The sequence below is a fragment of the Vulpes vulpes genome, chromosome 5 (genome assembly GCF_048418805.1).
Source record: "Vulpes vulpes isolate BD-2025 chromosome 5, VulVul3, whole genome shotgun sequence".
Classification (NCBI taxonomy): domain Eukaryota; kingdom Metazoa; phylum Chordata; class Mammalia; order Carnivora; family Canidae; genus Vulpes; species Vulpes vulpes.
The window spans coordinates 61,175,048-61,193,192 of NC_132784.1; the positions used below are offsets into that span (position 1 = coordinate 61,175,048).

At 54.7% G+C, this 18,145-nt stretch overlaps 1 protein-coding gene across 9 annotated transcripts in view; it reads left to right on the plus strand.

Moving 5' to 3' along the window:
* Window positions 1-11,114, plus strand: part of CD6 (CD6 molecule) — a 39,973-nt gene extending 28,859 nt beyond the window's left edge. Inside the window, exons 4-13 of one of the 9 annotated variants that reach the window (XM_025987465.2) lie at window positions 72-383; window positions 1,283-1,585; window positions 2,755-2,820; window positions 5,017-5,157; window positions 5,482-5,580; window positions 6,629-6,751; window positions 8,424-8,543; window positions 8,770-9,024; window positions 9,324-9,428; window positions 10,160-11,114. In XM_025987465.2, the coding sequence (XP_025843250.1) occupies window positions 72-383; window positions 1,283-1,585; window positions 2,755-2,820; window positions 5,017-5,157; window positions 5,482-5,580; window positions 6,629-6,751; window positions 8,424-8,543; window positions 8,770-9,024; window positions 9,324-9,428; window positions 10,160-10,224 (1,589 nt within the window). In that variant the 3' untranslated portion in view covers window positions 10,225-11,114. The remainder of the gene's footprint in view (window positions 1-71; window positions 384-1,282; window positions 1,586-2,754; window positions 2,821-5,016; window positions 5,158-5,481; window positions 5,581-6,628; window positions 6,752-8,423; window positions 8,544-8,769; window positions 9,025-9,323; window positions 9,429-10,159) is intronic. The other 8 variants (XM_072758179.1, XM_072758180.1, XM_072758181.1 and 5 more) reach the window with 8 other exon arrangements.
* Window positions 11,115-18,145: the final 7,031 nt, after the last annotated feature.

Consider the following 18,145-nt stretch of genomic DNA (forward strand, 5'->3'; position numbering starts at 1 on the left):
CCACGGCCACCACCATCCTTCCCACCCCTCCCTTCCTCAGCACCCACAAACGCTTTCCCCTCCTTCCCCAGAAAACCGCGCGGTGCGGTTGACAGGCGGTAGCAGTCCATGCGCAGGCCGCGTGGAGATGCTAGAGCACCGCCAGTGGGGTTCAGTGTGCGATGACACGTGGGACCTGGAGGATTCCCACGTGGTGTGCCGGCAGCTGAACTGCGGCTGGGCGGTTCAGGCTCTGCCCGGCTTGCACTTTGCCCCTGGCCGAGGACCCATCCACCGGGACCAGGTGAACTGCTCCGGGGCCGAGGCCTACCTGTGGGACTGCCCGGGGCTGCCAGGAGCCGGGTACTGCGGTCATAAGGAGGACGCCGGCGTGGTGTGTTCAGGTGAGCAGGCGGTGGCTTCCTTACTGTGGGCCTGGGTGCCGGGAGGGGTGGCTCCTGCCCCTGCTGGTGCGAAGTCAAGTCCCCGAGGGAAGATAAGACCCAGATAAGCGCAGTCGGGGAAGGGAGTGATACGAGCCCTAAGAAAGGAAGCCAGGTGAAGTTTAGAAGGAGCTGGCAATCCAGAGTTAGAAGGGTAAGCCTGCCCACCTCCTGGAGGAAGTGTGAGGGGGGTTCAGAGCAGCAAGAGGAGATGGAGGCAGGGAGCCCCTGAGGAGGCCATCGTTAGTCCAGGCTATGAAGTTCTGGTCCAGCCAGGGCTTCCCTTTAATGTGCACAGGAATAGGGGTTGGGAGGTCTTGGTAAAGATAGATCTGATTCAGTAGGTCTGGGCAGAGCTTGAGATTCTGCATTTCTAACAAGATTCATGCCATGGTGACATTACAGGTCCAAGGACCACAGTTTGAGTAGCAGACATGCAGTGGCAGCCAGAGCAGACGGAGCAGATGAGAGGGGGACACAGATGCAGGAGGGAAAGTACACAGGATCTGGAGACTGATTGGCTGCAGGGTGTTTGCATTCATGAGTCTGGTCTGGTGGGGGTTTCAACCCAAAGGATTTTTTTTTTTAAGATTTTATTTATTTATTTATTCATGAGAGACACACACACACACACACACACAGAGAGAGAGAGAGAGAGAGAGAGAGGCAGAGACACAGGCAGAGGGAGAAGCAGGCTCCCCGAGGGGAGCCTAATGTGGGACTTGATCCCAGGACCCTGGGGTTAATGACCTGAGCCCAAGGCAGATACTCAACCAATAAGCCCCCCAGGTGCCCCCAGCCACCCCCAGCCAGAGGATCCTGACCTAACTCTGCTCCCTACCCCCACCTCTCCCCTGCAGAGCACCAGTCCTGGCGCCTGACTGGGGGCGCTGACTCCTGCGAGGGGCAGGTGGAGGTACATTTCCGTGGGGTCTGGAGCACAGTGTGTAACAGTGAGTGGTACTCACAGGAGGCCCAGGTACTCTGCCGGGCCTTGGGCTGCGGGACCGTGGCCAGAATACCCAATGGGCTGCCCCACTCCCTGCCGGGCAGGATGTACTACTCATGCAGAGGAGAGGAACCCACCCTCTCGCACTGCTCCTGGCGGTTCAACAACTCCAACCTCTGCAGCCAGTCGAACGCAGCCAGAGTCCTCTGCTCAGGTATCCCTCCTCCCACCCCCATCTCATCCCCTCCCCCAGATTTGCACCAGAAATTCCAACTGAATCCGAAGCTGAAGAACTGACAGCCCAGGAGACCACAGCTTGGGCTAGGTCAGGAATGACAACTGCTGGCATTAGAGACACTATTGCCCTTACTATGTCCGGGCAGACATGGCATTCTTTCCCACAGAGCCTTGACTCAGCCCCCAAATATTTATTAAGGCCTTATTATATGCTAAGAAGTGGCCCCTGTTGACTGGAATTGGCTCAAGAGATGAAGCCAGCTGCCATCCCAGGGCAGGTGATCATGGGAAAATAATATTGGGAGACAGAGCCTGGCACCCCAATCATGTGGCAGCCGTTGGGGAGCACCCCGTACCTCTCCTTTCAGCTAAGCCTCATATCCACACTATGAATTACATTCTACTGTATTTCACCAAATCTAAGGTGGCACCGATATGTCACACTATTATTATTTTATGTTCCATAAAGGACAAAAATGCTGCCAAAATAAACTCTTGACATGTCATCAGTTGCAGCACTCGATGCCATCACCCCAATTTCAGAAGTGCTAAAATGTGAAAAAGCCAAAGCATTAGGCCCAAAGAAACATGGTATTAGCCTCCCCATGGGCTGTTTAGGCACCTGGCTAGGGGCTCCAGCTCTGCCACTTACCCACTGGGAGGCTTCGTTCAGTTCTATGAATATGTGGATGCTGATATGAGCCACTTTGCGGGGTAGCTGGGAAATCAGGTGATAGCCAACCAAGGACTTTGTGAGCTCCATCCCTTACCTGTCAAATGATTATGATACTGATGGTAATGTCAGCTTCCTAGCTCCCCGAGGCCAATGTGAAAAGTGAACCCAGGACTTAACAGAAAAGGGGATTTGTGGTCTGTAGCAGATTTTACAGAAAGAAGGGATACTTCCTTTTATTGGCCTCTTATTGTAACCAAAGAAACTTCTCAGCATTTAATCCATGAGATCCTCCTTGTTGCAGGGGGTGGGAAAGGCAGGTTTCCTTAACTATATGGCCCACCCCCTTCCAATGGGACTAAGCCCCTCACTCCAGGTCACTTGTCTGTCTTGTCCAGTTTCTAACACAAGGACTGGCACACAGTAGGTGCTCGGTGATATGTGTTGAGTACATGACTGGTGCTTTCTGACAGGCTCCCGGAGTCTGCTCAATCTGTCCACTCCTGAAGTCCCTGCAAGTATTCAGCCGATCACTGTGGGTGAGTGTCACTTGGTTCACGGTGTCTGAGAGAGGTGGATGCGTGCATGCAAGTGTGCATGTGTGTGAATGCGTGTGCACACCTGGGAGAGGCCCAATAGTGTATCCCTCCTCCTCCATCTCTAGACACTGGACTCGCCTCTCCCTCAGCCCCCACCCTGCCATGCACTCTGTTCTGTGGGTAGTTTTGCTCCTCCCCTCCCCTTCCTGCCACGTCAACTCCCCAACTCCCCGAATGGTACTTCATGGAAAGGAGCCCAGCCTCCTGTCAGATCCTGTTGGGCAAGAGATAGAGCTGGGGAGAGCCAGCACTGGTCTGGTCTGACACCAGCCAGTGGTAGGTGTGCCCAGAGTAGCAGTCAGTGTGTTTATAATGTCCTGGGCACTGGCCCAGAGCTCTCCCCACACACTTTCCCAGCTCTGTAACCTTCCTGGGGTCCCATTGGGGGAGATTTCCTTGGAGCCCTCACACAGAGAAAGCAGCTCAGGTTCAGAGGGTGAAGGCACAGCCAGCCAACGTGGGCTGGAGTGTGCGCCCAAGGCTCTGAACTGTGCTTGGTCTACCCGCCACCTACGGATCACTGGCTGACTTCCAGGAAGACTCCTGAGGCTCAAATCCTAGCTGTGCTTCCTACTAGCTGTGTAATGGAGGACACCTTAACCTCTCTGAGCCTCAGATCCCTTGACTGTAAAATGGGGGTGATGATCATGGCAGCTTTCTCCAAGTACTGTTGTGAGTCTCCAGTGAGTTTTTCTAAAGCACTTAGACCAGTGCAGAGTCCACAGTAAGCAGGGTCTGAGCATTAGTCTCATGATTATTGTGTATGGTTACGGGGCCCCTTGGTACTGCCAGGATAGCCACAGGGGCTGGTCCAAGTGCTGTACCCCTGCTTCCAGCAGAGGAGGGTGGATGGCAGTGTGGGGATGGAGTGGAGGGCCACTGAGTCCTGACAGAGAACCTGGCAGTGGATGAGGACACGGAAAGGGAATGAAATACTGGGGAGCAAGTTGAGGGTAACTCCAGATGGGACCCAGACCCCAGCTTGCACACTGTCTCTTTCTGAGCTCAGGGCAGGGAGCCCACCTCCCAGGACCATACTCTAGCCCTTGGCCTAACAGCCCCACCCTCAGCCCTGTCCCTCTGGGCCTCTCCATTCACTGGTCTCCCCATACCTCGCACAGCCCAGCTTCTCTCTTGCACTCATTTCCTGCTGCTAAGTCCAATTCCCAGCCTGGTCCATGTTGCCCCCTTTGCAGATGGAGAAGAGGGAAGAAAATGAGAACAGGGGTCATCTCGGGGGGAGGGGAGAGCAGACAGTGTCCCCAGCCAGGGGATCAGGATGGTCTCATCCTACCACCCACCCATCCATGATGCTGTCACTACCCTTTACCTAGCCCTGTGGCCTATGCACCCCAGGCTGTATATGCTGAGCAGGGGGTGGTCCCTGTCTCCTCTTCTGACCAGGGCTCCAAGCACCTGCCCCACAGCAGCCTCTGTCCAGCCTTTGAGTTCTTCTTAAGCAGGGATAGGGCCAAGAGAGAGAAAACAGTAAGCCACACCAGAGCTGCAGGGGCTGCAGAGCTGGGAGGTCCAGAATCATGGCCCTCGCCCCTACCCTCAGGGAGGACACATCTGGTAGGAAGGATGTATCCAGGGCACAGAAAGAAATCTCACTCTCCTGATAGTCTGTTCGCTACCAGAGGTAGCTCTAAGTTACCTTCCCTGGAAAGCCAGCCTTAGTCTTCCTCCCTAGAGATTAGATGCCCCTTGTAGGGCCTCATGCCTGCCCATACCTCCATCCCAGCAAGCATGGTGCCATATTGGTTTGAACCTATGTATCGATAGCTCCCCTTAAGGTTTGTGATGCTGATGTCATATTTGTATCCCTAAATGGGGATACGATACAGTGGGCACTCAATAATTGTTGAACAGAAAGAGAGATCCCTGTGGGCTGGTGGCCATGGGAAAGTTTCCTCTGGTCAATTATTTATTCATTCAATATGCATTTCTTGAGCACCTACTATATACAAGTCACCTAAAAGCAGATGGCCAAATTAGAAAAAAAGAAGAGAGGAGGGGGGTAGATCCAGAAGGGAAGTGGGTGAGCTGCAGAGAGGCTGGAGAGGCAAGAAGCACAAGGAGAGGTCTACATACATTCTTCTTTTTCCCTGACTTGGGGCCCTTGTTTCTTTCCAGAATCTTCTGTGACCATGACAACGGAGGACTGGAAACCCCGGGAATTAATGCTCCTCATCCTCTGCATCACTCTGGGAATTCTCTTCCTTGGCTTACTCATCTCCATGGCCTTCATCTTCTTGAAAGTTAAAGGAAAATATGGTAGGTGCAGAGTTCTGGGAGTCACTGGAAAGGCCTAGAGAGGGAAAGAAGCTGGCCTGAGGTGTGGCCCTCTCAGGGGGATGTGGGCCTTGCAGGAGAAATCCAGCAGTGGCCACCCAGCTGTGGCCCCGGGTCACCTCCTGATGGAAAGGATTTTCCCAGCATGCTCTGCAGAAATGGCCTGTGGGTGGACCAGACTCTGTGTGCGTGTGAGTGTGTGATTGAGGGGGAAGTGAGGAGGAAGGTGTCTCAATGAGCATAGGACCGAGTAGACTGGGAGAGAGCAAAAAATGACCTGGAGAATGTCTGCCTCCCTTCCCTCAGCCCTCCCTGTTATGGTGAACAACCCACACCTACTCACCACCACCCCAGAAGGGATCAATAGCTATCAAGATGTCCCCATCACCATTTCCAAAGAAGAAGGTAGGATGTCACCCACCCTGGGGGTGGAGAGGGCTGGGGAGGCAGAAAGGGTATCCTTTCTGGAGGGCCAGTGGTGTTTAGGTCAAAGCTGTGCCCCAGCTGGAGATGAGACCTCAGGTAGCCCATGGCTGCCTGTGAGACCTTGAGCATGTCATGTCTCAATCTGGGCCTGAATGGCAGATGATCTTCCAGGGTAGTCATTCTGGGCTAGGCTTTGGGGTTCTAGAATAATACAGACTCTGGGCATTTCTCAGAGGAAAGCTCCACCCTGCTACTTGGCTTGTAGGTTTGTGATACTGTGGCCTCTTTCAATGGCCTGCTCCATCAGCCTCCCTGCACGGCCCCATCAAGATTTTCCTGGAACATCATTTTATTTGATATTTTCTAAATGAAAGAAAAATTGGATCGGTCATCCATCTTTTATAACATACGGATTTATACTTCGTGAAAGTCTCTTAGGGAACTCAGGCTTAATCACATTGCACTGTGACTCTACTAAATCACCTTTATTTGAAAGCATTCAATGACAAGAAAGCCAATACCAAACCCAGCTAAATGATATGAATACTCGCTGTGCAGGGTATCCGTGTGTTTAAGGAAAGAATACGAATGCAGAACCTGGCACACAGGTGAAGCACAGAGCATTTGCTCACTGACTATCATAGTCTAAGGGTCAAGAGTCACACTGCCTGCTTCTCTGGGCCCAGTGAGGACCTCCCCATGCCTTAGTTTCTTCAGCTGTAAAATGGGGACGCCGACGCACCCACCTCACAGAGTCGTTACGATAATCCAAATAAGATCATGTTTTAAGTGTCCCGCCTGGCCTGTAGCAACTGCTCTATGTTTTGGAAGTAAGCAAAGGAAATAAGCCAATGGGCGGGGGGAGCTTGGCAAACCCAGGCTGGACAGTCTGGTACAAGACGGGCAACCTGGGAGACCTGGCGCTGTCCCTGCCCGTGTGTCTGGCCCCCACCGTCTGCACGCTCCTGCCGCTCCCTGCACCTTTCTGCCTGCCACTTGGCCCTGCCCGACTCTGCTCTCTCCCCAGTTCCCATGCTGCCCATCCAGGCGCAGGCCCCACCACCCAAGGACCCGGACTCCAGCTCGGACTCAGACTATGAGCACTATGACTTCAGCACCCAGCCTCCCGTGGCCCTGACCACCTTTTACAGTGAGTGCCTGGGCCCGGGGTCCTGAGAGCCCCACCCCACCCCCAACCAGGGAGAGGATCCCGTTGGCTGGGGAGCTCCGCGGGGCCCACCAGATCACCCTGCATGCTGTCGGTAGAGTGTCCCTTGACTCAAAGTGGCCCTACGCTGAAGCTCTCCAAGTGTTTTGTGACCCTAGAGACCCCTCTGTGTCTTCAACCTCCTTCCCTCCTGCCTTTGGCCACACAGGGTCTTAGGACTTGTCCCTTGACACTCACCTGCAGGGTGGCCTTGTCTGCGTGAAGCAAGGAAGTCCAGGCAAGAGACACGTTCAGATGGCTTCTCGCAGGCTCACATCCCTTCTGTGCCCCCTCCTGCCCATCAACCTCACCCCTTCCCCCACCTTGCTGGGGAGCCCAGTTTAAACCCCCAGCTGGCTTTTCCAGCTCTCCTCCCTGCCTGCTGGGGACAGGAGGAGGATAGACAGTGCTTAAGGCAGGGCCCAGGCAATGCTGGACATTAGAGCAAAGAATCCCACACCTATGGGGGACTCCCTTGGGAGCTCATCAAACATCCCCCAGCTTCCCTCCAGGACCCACCCTATGAGTTAGGATGAGAGTTTGTGTGTCACCGGCGCCCCCAAACAATGGCATCCTGAGAAGTTGGCAGGGACCAGCCTTCCTCTCTCTTGCTGCTGTGTAGTCCCTAAGATGTTGCACTCATCAACATGGTCCAGAACGACTCACTGCCATTTCCACCTCCTGGACAGCAGCAAGGGGAGGGAAGATGAGGCAGGCTCAGCACTGACAGGCAGGGTACCAAGGATGCCCCCTCACTGCTACGCTCAACCTTGCCCCCCACAGTCTAACTCCCCAGCTGCAGGAGAGGCCGCAGACGAAGCTTCTATCCTGGGCAGCTGTGTGTCCAGATGAAGGCCAGAGGGTCTGCCCTTAGGGGGGTAGAGAATAGAGATTAGGGACGCTGGTCGTCTGTGCCTCACCTGCTGGACCAGGGCCTCTGCGGAAGGAGGTGGTTGACTGCTTCTGCCTTGCCATGCACCAGCATTTGGGAGCCACCAGGGTGAGGCATCCTTAGAACCTGAGGTTCTGCTCTCAGGCATGCAAGATGCTAGGTCGAGAGTCTAAAATCCCATGACACTGCGAATGAGGTTCTATATACCAGGTTTGAGAGCGCAGACTCCAAGGTCCCAGGTTCTCAAGTCCTTAAGATTCAACAGATCCATATCACCTCTCCAGTTCTCAAGCAAAAGTTCCCCAGAGCCTAGAAGGCAGGGATTCCAGACCTCCGGGCTTCCACTCTGCCCTAGCTGGGGCACCATCTGCCCTCTTCCTGCCCACAGCCCCCGGGGCACAAGGAGACAGCCCAGGACTCTCCCTGTTACCTTAAGCAGAAGGAGGGGTATCTGGGGCAAGGCACAAGGCACTAGGGTTTTGGGCAGAAGCAACCTCATCTCATGCTGGTTAAAGACTGAGATTCAGGACTGGCTGGACTCAGATAAGAGCCCGGGAGCTGATGGGAAATGCTAAGCCCCTCTGTACTTCTGGGGTTGTCCTCCCACACTATTCAGCCCCAGGGCACCCCCGCACCAAGTGCCAAGGCACTGCAGCCCTTCCTGTAGGCTCCGGGGGCGAGGAGGTAGGTCTTCAGCCCTCCTCACCACCACTCTGCTTATAGATTCCCAGCGGCACCGCATCACAGATGAGGAGGTCCAGCAGAACCGGTTCCAGATGCCCCTCCTGGAAGAAGGTGAGGAGGTCCAGCAGAACCAGTTCCAGATGCTCCCCCCGGAGGAAGGTGAGTCAGGCTGGGGAGGTGCATGGAGGCAGTGATAACAATGTCAACCTTGACTCCAGACTTAGCAACTCAGCTCACCTTGAGAAATGCCAACAGCAGCCCCCCTCGATAGATCCTTTCTGATTTTAACATTCCCCTTGGCCATTAGTTCTTTCTTGGGTCTAATTTAAAGCCCTCTTGCTGCATTGCTGCTTCTTTCCTCACCATTCTCCCTTTCCTGGGCCAGGACTTGAAGAGATGAACGTGTCCCAGGTCCCACCCATTGGTGCTGGACACTACATGGCAGACACCCCCTCCCTGGGCTCTCAACACCGCCCAAGGAGCAGCAGTGAATCCAGCACATCCTCTGGGGAGGATTACTGCAATAGCCCAAGCAGCAGGCTACCTCCGTGGACCCCCCAGGTGTTTTCTGCAGAGAGGAGCCCCCACCTGGAGCAGCCCCCGAACCTGGAGCTGGCTGGCTCCCAAGCTACTTTTTCAGGTGAGCTGGGCCCAGGAGGATTCCAGGTGTGCCCCAGTTCCCATCCTATAGCTGACCTGGCTGGAGGAAGCATAAAGCTGGAAGCCCTGAGCCAGGCTGAGCTCAGGATTCTAGCCCCAGCTCTGTAGCCACGTACTGTGTGAGCTTGGACAAGTCTCCACCCCTCTCTGGGCCCTCACTTCCTCATTCATGGTCAAGCCAGGAACTGGAGTCTTGTGAGTCATGAGGGCTTCCCAGCTCTGGCAGCTCTCGAGCTGGCTGTCTCCAGGCAGAGAGTGATTGGTTCTCGGGGTTTCCAGCAGGGCCCTTGGCTGATGACAGCTCCAGCACTTCATCCGGGGAGTGGTACCAGAACTTCCAGCCACCGCCCCAGCCCCCCTCAACGGAGCAGTTTGAGTGTCCAGGTACCATTGGCAAGGGAGGTGGTCCTGGAAGGAGGAACAGACAGGGAGCAGGGGGCGGATGAGAGGGGGAACTCCAGATCCTTTGGATTCATTAGCCCAAGAAGAAAAGTAAATGTTTGTTGTTATTTTTTTTTAAGATTTTATTTATTTATTCGTGAAAGACACAGAAAGAGAGGCAGAGGGAGAAGCAAGCTCTCTGCAGGGAGCCCGATGCAGGACTTGATCCTGGATCCCAGGATCACACCCTGGGTCAAAGGCAGATGCTCAACCGCTGAGCCCCCAGGCGTTCAAGGTTTTTTTGTTTTTGTTTTTGTTTTCGTTTTTTAAACAAACAAGAATATGAGGAGGTGGGAAAAATAGATGTGGACGGGACAGAGAAAGATCCGAAGAATGGCTTGAGAGGAAATAAGCTCCCCATTAGTGGAAGTATTCAAGCAGAAGTAGCCAATGGCCCCTTGGGGAAGACTGCGGTAGCAAGGGGAGTGCCAGCACCCAAGTCGCCCATCATTTCCTGTGCAGGCGTGGGCACTGCAGCCCTAAAGTGCACACATGAGGCCGACATTCTAGCAAGGGAGATGGTAATGAGCAAGATAACATGACGGGAGTCTTGTCGCTGCACCCACACAGCATCACATGGGAGGGCTGTGGACTCAGACCCATTCAGCTCTGTCCGATGGGCCTGGAGAGACAGTGACCAGCCTCCCCCTGACCCGAGCCTCCCTGCCACACAGGACTCCCCACTCCCCGGCCTGATTCCGTTGACGGCGAAGACTATGATGACATCGGAGCAGCCTAGGCTAGACTCAGCAAGGCTCCAGGTGGCTCCCTCCTGCTGGACTCCTGCTCTACCTGCCCCTACTCTCCCATCCAGTCCTCCCGCATATTCCCCCAGGGGCCTGACAGGCCTCCTCTGGAGAGACGCAGGGAAAGCCCTCACCCTGCACCCACAGCTCCATCTCCATCCATCAAACAGAAGCTGCTGGCACAGCCCTCCCTTGGCCCCAGACAGCCCTGAGGTGGAGGGTGCTGCCTCTGAGGAGTAGTGAGCTGTCTCAGGGATGAACAAGCGGCCACCTTTCAGCAGACTGCAAGAAGGTCTGAACATAATGACTTCTGAGGCCCTTTCTGATCCTTGGGTGTCTGTGCTTTAGTTCCCTGAGTCTCAGGTCAGGGCCTGGAGGTACTGAGCGAGCAGAAATGGGCCCCATCCCAGTGCCCCCCATGTGTGGGCTGCTAGGCTGCTGTTGCTTTGACAGGTGGAGTCTGGGGCTGAGGGTGGCACACCACTGACCCAGGTTGGCAGCCACCTGGGCACTTAGGAGCAGCCGGCTGACAGCAAGCAGGTCGACCCTACCCCTAGAGACCCGGAGCCAATCAGGGCACTCCCTGCTCTGCAGGGACCATCCCTGGACACAAGGTCCTGCTTCTGAGCTTCCTGTGGCATACAAAGACAGCCCCAGCCCAGCTCCCCCAACGACCCAGAGTTGGGCCCCAGTCCCTTGGGACAGAAGCACAGAGAGGAGCCCCTGTGTCCGCTAGCACCGTTGGGGGCTTCCCTGAGGAGCACATGTACACGCAGTTGACTCACCCTGAGCACAGACATGTGCAGGCAGCCTGAGGGCTCAGAGCCAGCTTCTGGTGCCCAGTTCTGAGTATCCTGAGATTAAAGTAATTGCTGAATAAAAACCCGTGCGTGGAGTGACGAGTCCTTGAGCTCTTACAGTGCCCAGACCTGTGTGTGTGCCTGTGTCTCTGTCTCTGTGTGTTGGGTGAGGGCAGTTCTATCCATCAAGGTGGAGATGGGGAACTGGAAACCATGGCCCGGCACTGTGAAAAATGCTAAGGATACAGGAACAGGAGGACACCTGCCCTCCTGAAGGAGGTGGACACAGAATGTCTGTGAGTTCAGCAGCCTGCTCCCCTCTCTTCTCTGCCCCACTTGAGCCCTGACTCAGTGGCCCCATAATTTCAGAGACAGGGTAATGTGAAGGGATTTTTTGCTCAGAGCCACCTGACAAAGAACTGGCCCCAGGCTGGAAGGAAGGAGTTGGAGATGAGGCTGAGGAATACACAGTGGGGATGGGGTGTGGGGCAGCTTCATACAGAGGAAACCTGCAGCTGCTCAGAGGCTGGAATTTTAGGCTGCTGCAAGGGCCCCTGCCCAGATCTGCCTTCTGGGTGAGGGCAGGGGGTCGGGTTTCCTCTGAGCCCTCCTAGAGCAGGCAGGTGTTGAAGGAGGCTGGGCTGCAGATCCTTCCCAGAAGGGCTGAGTAGGGCCTGTTCTCCTTTCACCTGTCCCAAGACTGAGAGTAAGCTAGCGCTCCCCAGGCAACTGTCACAGGATGTGGTTGCGATTGATGGCCCCCTCCTGACCCTCTGAACCCTCCCCAGAAGGCGGGGGATTCTCAGGGGAGGAGCCAGGGCTGGGGTGAGCCCGGACAGAGCCCCAAGGTGGTTTGTGAAAGCCTTTTTTATCAGACATCCTGGGTTCAAATCCCATATCCTCCCTGTGTGGCCATCAGCAAGCACTCAACATCTCTGAGCCTTTGCTGTAAAGTTTGCCTGTGAAGGGGGCATGGCAGTAGTAGACACTACACAGGTGGCTGCAAGCATTAGAGAGGTTTAGCAATGAATGTTCTCTCTCAGGAGAGGTGAGAGAGCTCCCTGGAAGGAGGAAGGGGAAAAGAAAAGAGCCACCAATCCCCCAGGTCCCAGCGCCCTGGTGCTGGTGGAGGCAAGCATCTTGTCCCACTGTTATCTTTCAGATGAGGACACTGAGGCCCGAGAGGGAAAGGACTTGTCCAAGGTCACTCAAAGTTAATTGCCAAGTCACAACTCGGCCCTCCCCCCTCCCCCCCCCCCCCTCTAGGGCTTAGACAGGGAGATGGTGGCACCCTCTGAGTTCTCTACTCTTAAGAGACCAGACATTATCACTAGTCTCAAGGATCTGGGAACGGAAATACAAGCTGTTATATGGATGGGGCACTGAATTGATTTCAGAAACATCAATACAGGGGGAGGGGCTACATAGGAGCACGGAGGCACTGTAGCAATTTTATGACTTCAAGCCCGCGACAGAATGAACTGGGCCTAGGAGAGCTCCTGATCCAGCTGGAGGGAAGGAGGCATTCATCTGGAAAGACCTTTGCCGGGGATAGGAGGGCAGGTGGTGATGCCTGAGCTGGGTTGTAAAGGATGAGTAGTAATTTGCTATCTAGGGGTGGGGAGGAAAGGGCCTTCCAAGTCAATGGGATGGCATGAGCAAAGACAGCACAAAAAACCAGGTAGCTCACAAGGTAAAGGGTGGTCCAGCCCAATAAAGGAAGAGGCTGAGGGCAGTCAATTCTCACACCAGCTCTATGTAGCAGGTAGGAAAACATAGGCCCAGAGAAGTTAAGTAAAATGGCCAAGTCACACAGCTAAAAAAGAGGCAACTTTACCGGTTGTCCGGCTTCAGAGTCTGAGCATTAACCATGGCACTTCCAGTGGACACCTGTTCCTGTTCCTGGGCCCCTGAAGCCACACTGCTGGGCACAGCCAGAGCCCCAGCCTAGCCCTGGGATCTAGAGACACCAGCCTGTCTGTCCACCAACAGCACAGGCACCTGCTGGGTGTGGGGATTCTGTGCTCAGGAATGGCAAAGAACTCACTACCTGGGCACTTACGTGGAGCCATGCCCTAGCTGACCCCAGAGCAAGAGAGGAGTGAAACCGAGCCCTTTCCTTGGGACTTGAAAGTCCCTGGGGCAGACACACAGAAACCAGCGCCTGCAGTACACACCGGGAGAGCGGTGGCAGTGATGACGGCAGTGAGTGGCACTTGCTATGCACCAGGCATATGTTATTTCACATAATCCTCATAAGAGCTCTCAGAAAAGGTATTATCCTCCCTGATCTATAAATAAGGAAGTGAGATCCAGAGGCAAAGTGACACGCCAGGGGTCACACAGCTTGTCAGGTCGTAGGTACAACTTCTCTACCTGACGCCAAAGCCCCGTGTGAAACCACTTCACTGCACAGTGGGACGCATCCTGGGCACACTTAACCCACATGATCTTCAGTGTATCTGCTCAGCTATGAAACAGAAAGAAAAGGAACAATGGAGCCTGCGGTCCCCCTCAGTGAACAAACACAGAGGGAGGAGAGAGGTGAGAGGCCCTCTGTTTCCCCAGACCCTGAGAACTCTGCACCGCCTGGGCATCTTGCCACTTTAGTCACCAACGACTAAACGTTTTCACGCATGGCAGGCCCGAACACAAAGCCATCACTTCGTCTGGGCGATCCAAGGCTGGCAGGAGGACTGTGTGGCTGGACACAGCACAGGGCTCAGATACAGGAGGCTTCCTACGGGAGCTTGCTTTTCCTCTCCCTCCCTCCCTCGCTTCTTTCCCTCCCTCCTTCCTCTTTCTTTTCCTCCTTCTTTCCTTTTCTGTCTTTTAAACAGTAAATGGGCACATGGCTCAAATCTCCAAACCACATACAAATACACATCGTCGAAATCTTGTTACCCACCCATCTGCCCTCTCTCGTCACCCTTCCCCTCCCTGGGTAGACAGTATTGTCTCTCTGGTGCAAACATAAGCAAATACAAATCTCTCTTGCTTCCCCATGCCCCTGCTTATTTTTATACAAGACGGGGGTCCTTCTACCCACACTCCTAGGCTCCTTGCTTCTTTTCACTTCTCAAGGCATGTCAGAAAACTCTCCTAAGGGATTTTCAGAAGTGATACCATGTTCGAGTTTCATCCCATGTGCTCCCCAAGCACACAACCTCTACTTGGCGTGCATCTCCAACACAGTGCTCCAGAGGGCTGTGTGGACCGAGGGGAAGCAGCCACTAACTCTGACAGACTCTGCTGGAGAAAGCAGGACGAAAGAGAGAACAAATGAGTGGGCCACTGAAGGATGAGGTAGCAGTTCACTGGACAGAAAAGAGAATGAAGGGCATTCCCAGTGGCAACATGTGCAAGCATGGTACAGGTTGGTTGAAGCCTGGGGGTGGGGGGCGGACAGGGGTCCACACGTGGGCAAAATGCCAAAGAGAATGTCAGAGGGTCTATAACTTCCGCCGAGGGTTTGGTTGTCATCCTACAGGCACTAAGGCAGGGAAGTGATGAGACGAGACAGATACTCTAGAAAGATCACTGCTGTGAGGTGAAGGCTGGTTAGAGGGAGACCAGTTGGGGGGTCGTCGCCAAGCACCAAATGCCAAGACTGGGGGTGGAGAAGGATCTCAGGATGTGGAGAGTGATCACATGTAGAGGGGTGACCTCCTAACATGGCAGCCTGCAGCCACAGTGATAAGATGACAGTGACATGAAAACAGCTTCCTTTCCCTGTACTCACTATGTATCAGGTGCTCTTCTGGGAATATTCCAGGTTCTCACACATTAAGGCTCACAGCGGCCCCGTGAGCATTATCTCCACCTCACAGCTAAGGAAACCAAGGCTTGGGGTGTCAAGAGGTCATGGTGTGGCCAGGCCCTGGCTCCCCCTCCACGTGGCCCCCTGAGGTGGGAAGAGCCACTGCAAAGGCTCAGGTCTGTGCGTACTGATCTGAATGCCCAGCCAGGAGGCCACACCATTTATGCTTCAGGCCTCACAGCTCATCTGCATCCTCCAGACATTGGGGAGAGCTCAAGGGAGGAGGCTAGGAGGAGGCTTGGCACGATTATCCAGGGGCTCATCTCTGTTCTGCACCCCAGGCTGCAGCACGTGGCTCTAAGGCCACTCCCAGGGGCACGGGCCTGGGCTTCCCTGCCCTGGCCGGGCGTCTCCTATGGGCACCCGACATTTTCCACTAGAGATCTCACCTCCAAGGCACATCTGCCCAGCCCTGCTCAGATCCCCATCCCTGCTGGCCACCCCATCAACAGGTTCTGCTTCCACACCCCACCCCGCCCTTCCTGAGACCCTCTCCATGGTCCTGGAGGTGGGCAGGGGTGGCCAGAGCCCCGTGTGGCCACTCAGTGTGGCCTGCCCCTGCCCATAGACCGAGACCCCCGCCCCACCATCCTGGCTTTGTAAAGATGGGATGGAGTCTCCAAAGTGGGGAGAAGCAGGGGAGACCCATCGAAGAAGGGATGAGTTCAAAGTAGCCTCAGTGGAAAGTTCATCTCCCACCACATCCTTCAGCTGTTTACCAGTTTGACACGGTTCTGGCATCCTGACATGAAAAGAGGCTCACCCCTCACCAACATCATCGAGGAAGGACAGAAATAGCAGCAGAATAAGACAAAGAAGAGGGAGACGGGGGTTGGGGTGGGCTGGGAGTGCGTGAGGAGACAGGGAGGGAGGCAGGTGGGAGGCAGCATATCCTGTAGCAGACAGAGGGAGAGACAGGCCAGAAGAGGCCGCCTCAGATGCTGGAGAGGATGTGGAGAAAGGGGAACCCTCCTGCACTGTTGGAGGGAATGTGAACTGGTGCAGCCACTCTGGAAAACTGTGTGGAGGTTCCTCAAAGAGTTAAAAATAGACCTGCCCTATGACCCAGCAATTGCACTGTTGGGGATTTACCCCAAAGATTCAGATGCAATGAAATGCCGGGACACCTGCACCCCGATGTTTCTAGCAGCAATGGCCACAATAGCCAAACCGTGGAAGGAGCCTCGGTGTCCATCGAAAGATGAATGGATCAAGAAGATGTGGTCTATGTATACAATGGAATATTCCTCAGCCATTAGAAACGACAAATACCCACCATTTGCTTCAACGTGGATGGAACTGGAGGGTATTATGCAGAGTGAAATAAGCCAATCAGAGAAGGACAAACATTATATGGTCTCATTCATTTGGGGAATATAAAAAATAGTGAAAGGGAATAAAGGGAATGGAGAGAAAATGAGTGAAAATATCAGTGAGGGAGACAGGACATGAAGACTCCTAACTCTGGGAAACGAACAAGGGGTGGTGGAAGGAGAGGTGGGCGGGGGGTGGGGGTGACTGGGTGACAGGCACTGAGGGGGGCACTTGGCAGGATGAGCACTGGGTGATATGCTATATGTTGGCAAATTGAACTCCTATAAAAAAAATATACAAACGAAAAACAAAGAACAGAAGAAGCCGCCTCTCTCCCTTCCCCTGTGCTGGGAGCTGCCCTAGTCCCTTACCCATCCACTGTCACTTAACCCTCAAGGGCTCTCAGGGCAGCAAGATATTCCCATCTCCCTTGCCTTCTAGGTAAGAAAAGCAGAGCCTGGAGAAACCATGAAACTTGCTCAAGGCCACCCGCTAGGGCCGGAGGGAGCCCCAGCCAGCAGGGATTCCACATGCAGGCAGGAAGGAGAAAAGGGAAGAGGATGGGCAAGTAGAAGGCTGGAGACTGAGACGGGACAGGCTGGAGGAGGCCCAGCAAGGATCGAGGGTTGGAAACATCTTCTCTTAGGGACAGAGGGTGGCTGAAGGCAGGTGCCCTGTCCTGGTTACCTCCCCCAGACTCCCCCTGACCCCTCCCACCTACCCATCCCCCAAGTGCAAGAGAGAGGGGGAGTCATCCTCTGGGCCTTCATTTCCTTCTGACCAACCCCCTCTGTTACAGAGTGTCCTGCCACCGCCACTGCCCGCACCCCACCCCCCCCACTGGGCAAGGGGCCAGGCCCACCTCATCCCCCTCCAGGTCTCTTGCAGCAGGGAGAGAAAAATGACCCACAAACACATTCCCCACCTGGGTCTATGGGCCACACTCCGCTCTCCCTGGGGGATACAGGAGCAGGGGTCATATTTCCCTCTGAAGCCTCCTGTTTGAGGAAGCACGCCCAGCCTTCCTGTGGGCCTTGCTCAGACACCTGGGCCTGACATGAAGGTTGTTCTCACCTGAGGAGGAGACGCTAACACGACTGGAGTCAGCAGCCCCCAACTCTTCTGAGTGACTGAGACACAGTGATACCTTTTGTCACAGGTCCATGACAGCATCCTTTTTCTCCCCCAGACCTGTGGTCCCTTCTGCACCAGCACCCCAGCTTCCCATGGCTCACCCCATGTCCTGCTCTCACTCGCATCCCTCCCTCTTTCTGGGAACCTGCAGGACCCCCAGGGTCACACCCACACTCCCCCTCTGCCCAGAACAGCCCCTCCCCTGGAGAAGGCCCCAGTGGGGTCTTGGATCACACAGGCCTTCATGACCTTCTGTCCCCAGGCCATCCTCCCTGGGGACAGTTAGTGTGGGACCTGAAGTAACCTGGCCATCCTGCTCCTCTGGGTGCTGGGGAACACTCCATAGTGTGGGGGGATACAACAGCATTGACTGAAGCTGCCCAGTAAAAATCCTGAGCTACCTTCCCTCTGGTTCCAGAGAACTCATCTGTCCTACCCATACACAAGTCTTCTTGCTGCTTTGTTGAGCTCGTTTCTTCATTCTTAATATGTTATGGGCTGTTTGTCCCATGACTCCTGTCCACATCGAAGCATGCCTTCCTCCCAGCCTCTGCCCAGCCCTAGGGAGGGAGCCCAGACCCTGATGCCCTGCCCAAGCCTGAGCTTCCACCCAGCCGTCTAGAAGAGCTTCTGTCTCACCATTTGATCCACAGTCTTTCACCTGGTGGGATGAGGAGCCAGGAGCAAAAGGACGTTGATTTAAACCAACATCTCTCAAACTCCAGCTTTCCGTGTGTCTTCTTGGTTTTGCTCTATCGGTGGACTATTTGTTCTTCGGTTACTTAATCCAGGTGTACCTCGCTTTATTATGGTCTGGTTTATTGTGCTTTGCAAACACTGTGTCTT